The following is a 12,155-nucleotide window of genomic DNA, read 5'->3' as shown; positions in this document are numbered from 1 at the left end:
AGAGTTTCTTCAGTTAAAAGATATCTGACGATTGAAAAATCAGCCCTTAATGGTATTTAAAACAACGTTACCTTATCAGCAGCTTCTATGTCGCACTTTGCTTCGATAAGCTGTTTGATGATTTCTACGTTGCCTCTGCTAGCTGCCCAATGTATCGGTGCTCGGCCATACTAAAACAAACAACAAGAAATATAAATAATATTCACAAATAATGTGTGAAATTCCAGTAATTTAAATCATTTATTATCATACATACAGTTATGGCGCTGGAAAAGTGTAAAATAATAGAGTGACAGGGAAAATAAAAACAAAAGAAAGTTTTTCTGGCACGAAAAAGAAAAAGTTATTTCTTGCCGGCCAGTTGGCTCAGTCTGACAATAAATGCGGTTGAATACCGAAGGTTGAAACTTTTAAAAGTAAAATAATGCATGAGTTAAAGTGTTCGATTTATTGACACTGGCTGTCTTTACGCAAATCAAATAAGAGAAAAAAAACCAGTCGAATTTTAAATAGGATGTTCGGTGTTGGTTTTGGATATTTTCGCCCGTATTCACGAACATTATTATGAGGCCTCACTATACGTGGACGCACAGGGTGACACATGGATCAATCACAGAGCTCTATTCAATGCTGTGCGTTCGATTTGCTGCTTCACTTAAGCAAGTATCGTTTGTGAATACGGGCGTAATATCCAAACAGGTAAAATTGATACTCAATATTAAAAATATTTGTTTACGCCTGGGAAATTCTCCAAAGAAACAAAATCACAAGATATAATGAATCAAGGTTGACTTGTAATTGACTCCACGAGCAATTAACTCTGCTGAAGTCGATGTGATATTGAGAACATGATTTCATTAGCACGAGCCAACTAAAAATAGATATTAATTACTTATGCGTACCGACTTGTAAAGGATGTTACTAAAATTAATTAAAATCTCTTTTCCTAATTAGAATAATTAGATATTTGAGTACATTTTAGAGATCGATTTCTCTACCAAATTTTCCAATTCCTGTTTAATAACTTATTATAGTTAATTTTCCTTTGTCTGCTATCGTATGGATTATGGTTACAAACAAGATTATAATTTAGGTATATACTACCCAACTCGGCGAATTTCGTACCGCCTATTTTCATCAGAAATAATTTAAGATTCTAATGGTGAAAGATTTTTTTGAAATCAGTCCAAACAACAAAACTTTCTTCTTTATAATATTAGTGTGGTAGATATAAGTACTAGAGTGAGATAGTCAGTTACAAACCACCCATAATAAATTAAAAATAATCCTTTTCATTAATCAATATTTCAAACAGACCGTAAAACACAAAAATACATTGCAATTAATGAGTTTTGTACGGATGCTCTCTTGCGGATACGTTCCAAATATAGCCTGACCTCCCACGGATCTGAAACACCCACGAGGTAACTGGAATTTTAAACCAGTGATATATCCTAAAGCAATCGTTTAAATGATATACTGAAAAGGAAAATTTTAAAATAAACTGTCGTTTTAGATTGCACGAGTTGTGAGATGACATTGATAAGAGCTTCTTTTATTTATGATACTTATGCCCGTTTTCACCATCAATCCAAAATTTTTAAGTGACCCCTATGGTAACACTTAACAGGAATTTAATGTTCATAGGGGTCACTTAAAAATTAGGGAGAGATGGTGAAAACGGGCATTACTCTTTTAAAAATGAGGAGATCCGTAAACGACCTAAAGTCTCCTAAGATCCGTAAGCAACTGATTAGTAAGCTGAAGTGGCAAAGAACAGATTACATAGCATGCAGAACTGATAGAAATCATTGGGGGAAGCCTATCTTCAGCAATAGACGTTCCGTGGCTATAATCATTCTACAAATTAATTATTTTCATTTTCATACAAATCTGATTTTATAAATTTTATTTTGTATGAACATTGAAAAATTAAAATGATGATATCAAACTGACTTCACCATACCATTTATATATATGCATGTTAACATGGGCTAGTGTCGGCTCATATACTCATTTACCTTACACCCTGTATTACAAACGCGCAAGTACGACGTGTACGACCCACTAACGCCCCGCGTAGGCTCCACTAACGAAGTCGAACCGTAACTTCGAACTCCTCCTATGTTCTTCTGATTAGTTTCATTGCGGGTCCAATGACAGTTTAACTTTCCCCCGGGACAAACTTGAGCTTCACTGGTTGGGTTTTTATTGGTGGCCAAGCTGTAGATCCTGGCTACACAGGAGTTGCAGCGGTGGGAACGAGAGGTGGGAATAGTCGCGTAGCGCACCGCAGAAATGTGCAATGCCGCCTGGGGGGCTACTCTAAAACGCTGTTTACGTAGTTTCGGGTCTATCTGTCACCGTCGCTCATGCTGGCGTCTCTCTTTGTGTGAGAGGGATAGCAACATCCGAAACTTCAGATGACGTTTTTCGGAGTAACCCCGCTGTTGTTCGGATTGTACTCACGTTGTTCCTGCAGTTGACATCCGTGGGCCTGAGCAGCGCCTCCCTGACGGCTGCGGGCTCGTTCTTGATGACAGCCTCGTGCAGAAGTAAATCGTTCTGCTGCACACGCGACCTACCCTCCGTCATCTGCAACAATCGTAGAGATAACACTGGTCAACACATGTTTTTTTTCCTTAATTTTTTTTCTGTTATTGGGTATTTCTATGGCCCTGATTATGAAAAAAATACTGGGAGATCGCCAACAGCTTTACTTTTTAAAATATAGAGTTTTATTATTTTGACAAAAAAATACGAAAAATTATACATTGTGCTAATAAAAATTCTATTGAACACTAGCAAATGATCTTTTATATGATTTCCTTTAATAGGCAAGTTTGAGTAGATCTCGTTGCAAACTCCAGCAATGGTCTGCCATTCATATATGAGCACCACGCCCCTGATAACCTTCTTCCATTGTCAGAAAATTCCAATGAAAACTTTTATCCTGCTCCTCACTAAAATTACCCACATTTTGTGGAAATTGATGTTAATGCGAGTACATGAAGTGTATTTTTATGCCCATGTTGCACCCTAGCTCTTGCAAGTTGGATAGCATGCTCTCAACAATCTCTTTTTGCTTAGGAAATTACTTATAACCAAAAAAAAAATCATTTTAAGCTTAGGACTAGACTTCACTAATTGATTTCTTAAAATAACGATCATTCACCAGTTGCCTAATGTGAGTCCCATCAAAAATTACCAGCTTTTAAGTTTTCTGTGCTTATTCCTGAAAAATTGCATGAAAGAAAATTAAAACATTCGTCACTTTTGTCAAGCGCCTTCACAAACTGTTTCAAGATGCCGAGCTTTTAATATAAAGTGGTGGAAGTGCGGTGATACGGTCTTGGCCAACTAAAGGCACGTTTATAAAATTGTTTGTATCAACTTTAGCCGAAGAGCTAAAAGTTGTGTGTGCGGGAAGCCGCACTGGTAATTTTTTTTGTAACCAATGCTATTGTTTGTTACGACTATTCCAGAGACACATGGAACCGGAATTTTGTGTAGCCCCGTTGTTGGCCTAAAAGATGTTACCTATTCTCAAAACACAAATGACCCATTTGTGGTCTTGATTACTGAATTTCAAATATTTATATTAAAGTATCGATGTTACGCAGTTTTCATCCAGTCCGATAGAGGTTTTCGATGTTTTTCAAATATTATATTTACCACAAACATAGCAGAAGCCATCTGGATTAAGCACACAACATCTTCATAACGAAGCAATATCGAAAACACCAACAAAATATATTTTTTTGTCTAATTAAATCAAAAATCTAAGTAAAAATATTAAATGAGGGTAGATAGCTATAACTTAAAAACAAAAGCTGTTAGAGAAAAACTGTTGCCATATTTAAAAAATATGCGTCAATTTGAGATAGAAACAGAAAAAAAATCACAGGAAACAAACAATTTTATTTTTTTTGTTGACCAGTGTAATAATATGAAGAGTTATCGACATTCAGATTAGAAGCCTGAGGTGGCAGTGGGCTGGCCATATCTTACGAAGAACTAGTAACATCTAGGATAAACGAGTCCTTCATTGGACACCGCGTCTCGGCATGCGTAGTGGGATCTAGAAGAGAAGGTAAGACGAGAAGCCGAAAATTAGGTAAAATGGCTTGTATTCGAAGAGGCCTAGTCCATCTTAATGGATTACCAGGGAAGTTATGGATATCCGTAAGCGTAACCGAAACTTTCGGATATCCGAAATAAAAAAATATCCGAAACCGTAACCGTAACCGATTCAAAAGTTTCGGATAGTTTCGGATGTAGGCAGTTTAAAAATTGTTTTTGCATAGCATTATATGTAAAGGCATAACAGCCTGATTTACCTTTATAATGCCATCTAGTATCAATTTTTTTTTATTACTTTTTATTCGATGTAAAGTGTGCGGTCATGAATGAACCGTGTTGGACAACCATTTCAAATTGCATTATAAAGCACAGATGTCTGTAACTGTAACCGAAACTTTCGGATATCCAAAATAAAAAAAATATCCGTAACCGTAACCGAAACCGGTATAATAATATTCCTATATCCGTAACCGTATCCATAACCGAAACTACATATCCATAATATCCCTATACGAGTATACTGTAGTGTACTATACTGTACTATAGAGGCTGATAATAATGAAGTTGAAGAAATATCACCCTATTTAGGAATGCCAGCTCCATCGTATGGTGAACTTAGGCATTGCCATCGAAAATCGAAAAGTACCTTTCGTCACCTGTGACAATTTTCTCCTTATTTGAGAGGACTTAACGAGAAAAAATTCTCCTTAAGTTTAAGGAACTTATATCCTCATAAATGTGCCAGCTCTACATACGGTAAACTTCAGCAATTAAATGCTTAAGTGGACTTGACTCTACTCGAGTGGAAATTTAAGGCAGTTTAGGACGAAACTTCGCTTCATCGGATCTGAGCTATGCCAAAACACTGAACTATGTATTAGTACAGTGGTTCCCAAAGTTGTCTGGGCTTTGACTCATCTAATACAAGTTCCCAAATTCGGGACCCATCTATAGGAAATTTCGCCCGCTGCCCCGCGGTTGGATCGGTAGGGTGGTGTGTCGTTCTACAGGCAGGGCCCACTCAATGTTCGCTCGCGAAGTTTGGGAAACTCTGTATTAGTAGATAAGTAGGTAATTTATGTTCTCAGTATTAAAAAATCCAGTATCAATAAAATCTACTTATAGTTATGGTAATAGTCATCTTCTGGTATTCTCGTATCCAATTTGAACGTTATTTTAGTAAAGGATCGATTTCGATCATGTACATAGAAATATGAATTTTGGACATTACAAATAATAGAGAACAAAACAGCAGTCGTGATAATGCTAAAATAATGACTGTTTGAAACACAATTTTCAAACTTTTTCAAATCAATTCATATGTCACCTATGTGTATGAGAGCTGGCTATTAAAACATGATTATACTAAATTGGACAATTTCATGACAAACACTATTAACAATTTTACTGAAAATCTGATTTAACTGACACAGTTAAAAAGCTTTTGTAAACTTTGATACGATGATAAAAGGTTTATTCCATTAGATTCTCTAACTCTTTGTTAATATTAAAACATTGTTTACGCGTGTTATGCGAGCTGTACAGGGTGGAAACGATAAGTGATCTCACTCGATTATTTCTAAACTATGCAAGATATCGAAAAACTGGTTCGTTAGTTCGTTTCAGCCGAAAGACGTCCACTGCTGGACAAAGGCCTCCCCCAAGGATTTCCACAAAGACCGGTCCTGCGACCCGGTGATTCTTAGCACCCCTCGCCCCAACGTTACCGTGACCGCTACCGTGGCCCGGGATAGTGGGGCCGCCGGGGACTAGAGGCCGTGTTTTTTGTTCCTCTCCATGGGGGGGATTTGCCTTAATCGCCACGCCATCGGTGAAAACATTGAATTTTCGGATAGATCCAGTAAATTCTGTAACCTATCACTGATACCGTTAGAAAGAGCTCGTGAAGCTCTTTCAGGATCAGTAACCAGTTTTTCGATATCTTGTGTAGTTTAAAAATAATCGAGTGAGATCACTTATCGTTTCCACCCTGTATGTACTTACCTCGGTTCTACGAATGATCGGACGATGTCGTCTAGACGCCTGAGCATCGAGCCCGGCTTGGAGCTTCAGTCAAAGACTTAGATTTTATAAGGTTAGTTAAGTTGAATTGTAATTGAAAATAAAATATATTTATTTTCGTGAAAGCTCTCGGATAGAGTATAATTCGCGAAAGTCTCTTTCAGATTGTTTATTTATCAGTTGGGTTGTGATACCTGGAGAAATAAAAAGTACCTTAAGGCCTTTTTACATCGCGACTTTTTGCAGCGATACAAATGCGATTTAGTCGTGATGCAGCTTCGATACAGTTGCAAAGGTGCCGAGCTGCAAAGTCGCAATGTGTAAGGCAGAGTTTGGATTTTTTAAATCAATTTTTTTGATCATCAAACGAGTGACAATGATTTCTGTGACAGAGTGAAACCGTAGGGTATATAGTTTTCATTAGCAGAAATAATTCCGAATTCACTATGTACAAAATTAAAAGTAAAACACGAAACGGTTTGGTTAAAAAAACAAACCATATTTAGCTATCTTAAATTACAGAGATCATTACGCTAAATCCTTGTAAATGTGTACCTATTGTATTTATGTACCTATGTTTCCCTATTATTTTCTCTACACGTGTCTGAGAAAAGCCCCATTGTCTTTCAGGGAAAATGGCTNCATGAGTTAATGTTCGATTTATTGACACTGGCTATCTTTACGCAAATTAAATAAGAGAAAAAAAACCATTCGAATTTTTAAATAGGATGTTCGGTGTTGGTTTTGAATACTTTCGCCCGTATTCACAAACATTACTATGAGGCCTCACTATGCGTGGACGCACAGGGTGACACATGGACCAATCACAGAGCTCTATTCAACGCTGTGCGTTCGATTTGCTGCTTCACTTAAGCAAGTATCGTTTGTGAATACGGGCGTAATATCCAAACAGGTAAAATTGATACTCAATATTAAAAATATTTGTGTACGCCTGGAAAATTCTCCAAAGAAACAAAGTCACAAGATATAATGAATCAAGGTTGGCGTTGTAATTGACTCCACAAGCAATTAACTCGGCTGAAGTTGATGTGATATTGAGAACATGATTTCATTAGCACGAGCCAACTAAAAATAGATATTAATTACTTATGCGTACCGACTTGTACTTGTACTAAAATTAATTAAAATCTCTTTTTGTAATTAGATATTTGAGTACATTTTAGAGATCGATTTCTCTGCCAAATTTTCCAATTCCTGTTAATAACTTATTAAAGTTAATTTTCCTTTGTCTGCTATCGTATGGGTTATGGTTACAAACAAGATTATAATTTAGGTATGTACTACCTAACCCGTCGAATTTCGTAGCGCTTATGTCCATCAGACATAATTTAAGATTCTAATGGTGAAAATTTTTTTTCAAATCAGTCCAAACAATCAAAACTCTTCTTTATAATATTAGTGTGGTAGATATCAGTACTGGAGTGAGATAGTCAGTTTCAGATTTCAATACCATCCATAATAAATTAAAAATAATCCTTTTCATTAATAAATATTTCAAACAGACCGTAAAACACAAAAATAGATTGCAATTAATGAGTTTTGTACGGATGCTCTCTTGCGGATACGTTCCAAATATAGCCTGACCTCCCACGGATCTGAAACACCCACGAGGTAACTGGAATTTTAAACCAGTGATATTTCCTAAAGCTCGTATGATATACGGAAAAAGAAAATTTTAAAATAAAATTTAGTGTCGTTTTAGATTGCACGAGTTGTGAGATGACATTGATAAGAACTTCTTCTATTTATGATACTTATGCCCGTTTTCACCGTCAATCCCTAATTCTTAAGTGACCCCTATGACAACACATAACAGGAATTTTGTTTTCATAGGGGTCACTTAAAAATTAGGAGAGATGGTGAAAACGGGCATTACTTTTTTAAAAATGAGGAGATCCGTAAACGACCTAAAGTCTCCTAAGATCCATAAGCAACTGATTAGCAAGCTGAAGTAGCAAAGAACAGATCACATAGCATGCAGAACTGATAGAAATCATTGGGGGAAGCCTATCTTCAGCAATAGACGTTCTGTGGCTATAATCATTCTATACAAACGCGCAAGTACGACTTGTACGACCCACTAACGCCCCGTACGAACCTTAACTTCGAACTCCTCCTATGTTCTTCTGATTAGTTTCATTGCGGGTCCAATGACAGTTTAACTTATCCTTTGGGACAAACTTGACCTTCACTGGTTGGGTTTTTATTGACGGTCAAGCTGTAGATCCTGGCTACACAGGAGTTGCAGCGGTGGGAAAGAGAGGTGGGAATAGTCCCGTAGTGCCCCGCAGCAATGTGACAATGCCGACTGGAGGGCTACTCTGAAACGCTGTTTACGTAGTTTCGGGTCTATCTGTCACCGTCGCTCATGTTGGCATTTCTCTTCGTGTGAGAGGGATGGCAACATTCGAAACTTCAGTGTGCCTACCATGAGTTTACGTTAGGTGTGCTCGCTAGCGACTGCGTAAAAAAATGACATTTAAATGTATGACATATTGTGCAGCGCCCCTAGCGACTACTTTCAAGAAATAAAATCTTCATAGAATTTTTTGACGTATTCGCTAGCGAGCTCACCTAACGTAAACTCATGGTAGGCACACTGATGACGTTTTTCGGAGTAACCCCGCTGTTGTTCGGATTGTACTCACGTTGTTCCTGCAGTTGACATCCGTGGGCCTGAGCAGCGCCTCCCTGACGGCTGCGGGCTCGTTCTTGATGACAGCCTCGTGCAGAAGTAAATCGTTCTGCTGCACACGCGACCGACCCTCCGTCATCTGCAACAATGGTAGAGATATGATATGATATATTGTCGCCCGTTTGGTGTAGGTAGTGGTTCGGAACGGACTACTATGCCGAGAGAAATTCAAATGATGAATTTTAATTTCTGTGACGGGTCTGGGTGTTACTATGTATGTTATATATGTATGTATTTACAAAAAAAAAGTATTTAAGTATGTTTGTATCCATTGTCTAGTACCCATAGTACAAGCTTTGCTTAGTTTGGGAACAGAAGCGTAGGGTAAAATGTCCAAGGATATAAAAAAAAAATTAAGATTTATCGACATTCATATTAGCAGCCTGAGGTGGCAGTGGGCTGCTGGCCATATCTTACGAAGAACTGGTACAATCTAGGATAAAAGAGTTCTTCATTGGACACCGCGACTCGGCAAGCGTAGTGAGATCTAGAACAAGGTAAAATGATAAGCCGAAAATCATCATCATCATCATTTCAGCCATAGGACGTCCACTGCTGAACATAGGCCTCCCCCAATGACTTCCACATCGCACGGTTGATAGCGGCCTGCATCCAGCACCTTCCTGCTACCTTTATCAGATCGTCGGTCCACCTTGTGGGTGGACGTTTCACGCTGCGTTTTCCGGTACTCGGCCTCCATTCCAGAACCTTGCTGCCCCATTGGCCGTCAGTTCTGAGTACTATGTGCCAGGCCTAGTCCATCTTAATGGATTACTATACGAGTATATTGTAGTATACTATACTGTACTATAAGCTGATTAATGAAGTTGAAGAAATACCCTATTAGGTGTGCCAGCTCCACCGTATGGTGAACTTCTTAGATATTGCCATCGAAAGGTACCTTTCGTCATCTATGACAATTTGCTCATTATTTGAGAAGACTTAACGAGAAAAAACTATTCTCCTTAATTTAAATAGTAAGACATGGGTCTTAACGCGACGTTTATTAATGAGTTACATTATGTACTCACGGCTTGACGTTTCGGCTGCTATGCTGCAATCGTGGCTACAAGCAGACTGACATAATGTAACTCATTAATAAACGTCGCGTTAAGACCCCTGTCTTACTATTTTAATTGAAATGGAACGCGAAAGTTTAAAATCTTATATTCTCCTTAAGTTTAAGGAACATATTATTATATCCTCATAAACGTGCCAGCTCTACAATATACGGTAAAGTTCAGCAATTAAATGCTTAAGTGGACTTCACTCTACTCGAGTGGAAATTTAAGGCAGTTTAGGACGAAACTTCGCTTCATCGGATACGGGCTATGCAAAAACACTGAAATAGTTCAGTGTTTTGGCATAGTCCGTATCCGATGGACTAATACAGTCATAGGTATTAGTAGATTAGTAGATAGACATATAAGGCAATTTATGTTTAAGTATTAAGTTCGGGAAAATCCAGTTTCAATAAAATCTACATAATTAAGGTAATTGTCGTCTTCTGGTATTTTCGAATCCACTTTGAACGGGTTTTTAGTAAAGGATCATGTATAATAATGTATGTAGAAACATGAATTTTGGACATTACAATAATAGAGAACAAAACAGTAGTCAAATAGGTAATGCTAAAATAATGACAGTTTGAAACACAATTTTCAAACTTTTTCAAATCAATTCATGCGCCACCTATGTGTATGAGAGCTGACTATTAAAACGAGATTATACTAATTGGAAAATGTCATGACAAACACTATTAACAATTTTACTGAAAATCTGATTTAACTGACACAGTTATCCTTTGAAATTACATTAAAAAGCTTTTGTAAACTTTGATACGATGATAAAAGGTTTATTCCATTAGATTCTCTAACTCTTTGTTAATATTAAAACATTATTTACGCGTGTTATGCGAGCTCTATGTACCTCGGTTCTACGAATGATTGGATGATGTGGTCTAAAGCCTGGTCCGTGAGCACGTAGAATTTTGTCCAATGACCCCAAGCTACCAATCCTTATCGCTCGCGTGTAATTATGTTGCTGTCACGCTCGCATTCTCACTGCGGGCGCTCGTCGCACAGTCGCGACAGCAATATAATTACACGGGAGCGAGAAGGATGGGTAGCTTGGGGTCATTGGACAAAATTCTACGTGCTCACGGACCAGACTATAGACGCCTGAGCATCGAGCCCGGCTTGGAGCTTCAGTCGAAGACTTAGATTTAATAAGGTTAGTTAAGTTGAATTGTAATTGAAAATAAAATATATTTATTTTCGCGAAAGCTCTCGGATAGAGTACTTATAACTCGCGAAAGTCTCTTTCAGATTGTTTATTTATCAGTTGGGTTGTGATACCTTGAGAAATAAAAAGTGCCTTAAGGCCTTTTTACATCGCGACTTTTTGCAGCGATACAAATGCGATTCAGTCGTGATGCAGCTTCGATACAGTCGCAAAGGTGCCGAGCTGCAAAGTCGCAATGTGTAAGGCAGAGTTTGGATATTTTAAATCAATTTTTTTGATCATCAAACGAGTGACAATGATTTCTGTGACAGAGTGAAACCGTAGGGTATATAGTTTTCATTAGCAGAAATAATTCCGAATTCACTATGTACAAAATTAAAAGTAAAACACGAAACGGTTTGGTCAAAAAAACAAACCATATTTAGCTATCTTAAATTACAGAGATCATTACGCTAAATCCTTGTAAATGTGTATTGTATATTATGTACCTATGTTTCCCTATTATTTTCTCTACACGTGTCTGAGGAAAGCCCCATTGTCTTTCAGGGAAAATGGCCGACACAATACAATAAACGGGAACAATTGATTATATTAGACATGCCAACAATGTATTGTTATAATATGGTGCCAAAAATAATGAACGAAGAATAGCAAACATGAGTTCTCTCCTATAATAAAAGGTACGAGGTAAATATGACGGCACGTCAACTTAAACACTGTGGTCTCTATGTGGTGGTAATAAGGGCAAATTTGCAACAAATATGTATAGTCTGATGTAGGTACTATCTCTTCTCAAGACCCTGAACTTCCATACTCCTTAATTTGAGATTTCACTCAACTTTTAATGACATCCGCCCTCTCAAGGATATCAAGCGAAAATTTAATTAGCTAATTATACTTCCCGCCTATTAAGTATATTTTGAGTGGATTTATAAATAGACTTAAATATGGGACCGCTTAAGAGTCAATATAAATCTTTGAAGGCAGTCTTCGAAGAAATTAAGAATATTTTGGGGGTTTCTTGAGGACTTGTAACTTTAGTTTACTACTAGTTCATTGATCAACATTTTATTAAATTCAAGACGTAAGA

At 37.4% G+C, this 12,155-nt stretch overlaps 1 protein-coding gene across 1 annotated transcript in view; it reads right to left on the bottom strand.

The window, feature by feature from the left end:
- Positions 1 to 12,155, bottom strand: part of LOC114359754 (ankyrin repeat and KH domain-containing protein 1) — a 124,332-nt gene that overhangs the window by 49,149 nt on the left and 63,028 nt on the right. Inside the window, exons 8-10 of the mRNA XM_028314252.1 lie at positions 9,239 to 9,308; positions 8,775 to 8,900; positions 72 to 170 (exon numbers count right to left, since the gene is read on the bottom strand). Coding sequence (XP_028170053.1) covers positions 72 to 170; positions 8,775 to 8,900; positions 9,239 to 9,308 — 295 coding nt within the window. The remainder of the gene's footprint in view (positions 1 to 71; positions 171 to 8,774; positions 8,901 to 9,238; positions 9,309 to 12,155) is intronic.

This window comes from Ostrinia furnacalis, unplaced genomic scaffold, assembly GCF_004193835.3.
Source record: "Ostrinia furnacalis isolate ACB-3 unplaced genomic scaffold, ASM419383v2 OfSCF4655, whole genome shotgun sequence".
In the NCBI taxonomy this organism is placed as follows: Eukaryota; Metazoa; Arthropoda; class Insecta; order Lepidoptera; family Crambidae; genus Ostrinia; species Ostrinia furnacalis.
Note: the sequence above shows the minus strand (reverse complement) of the source record. Positions and strands in the feature narration are given on the sequence as shown.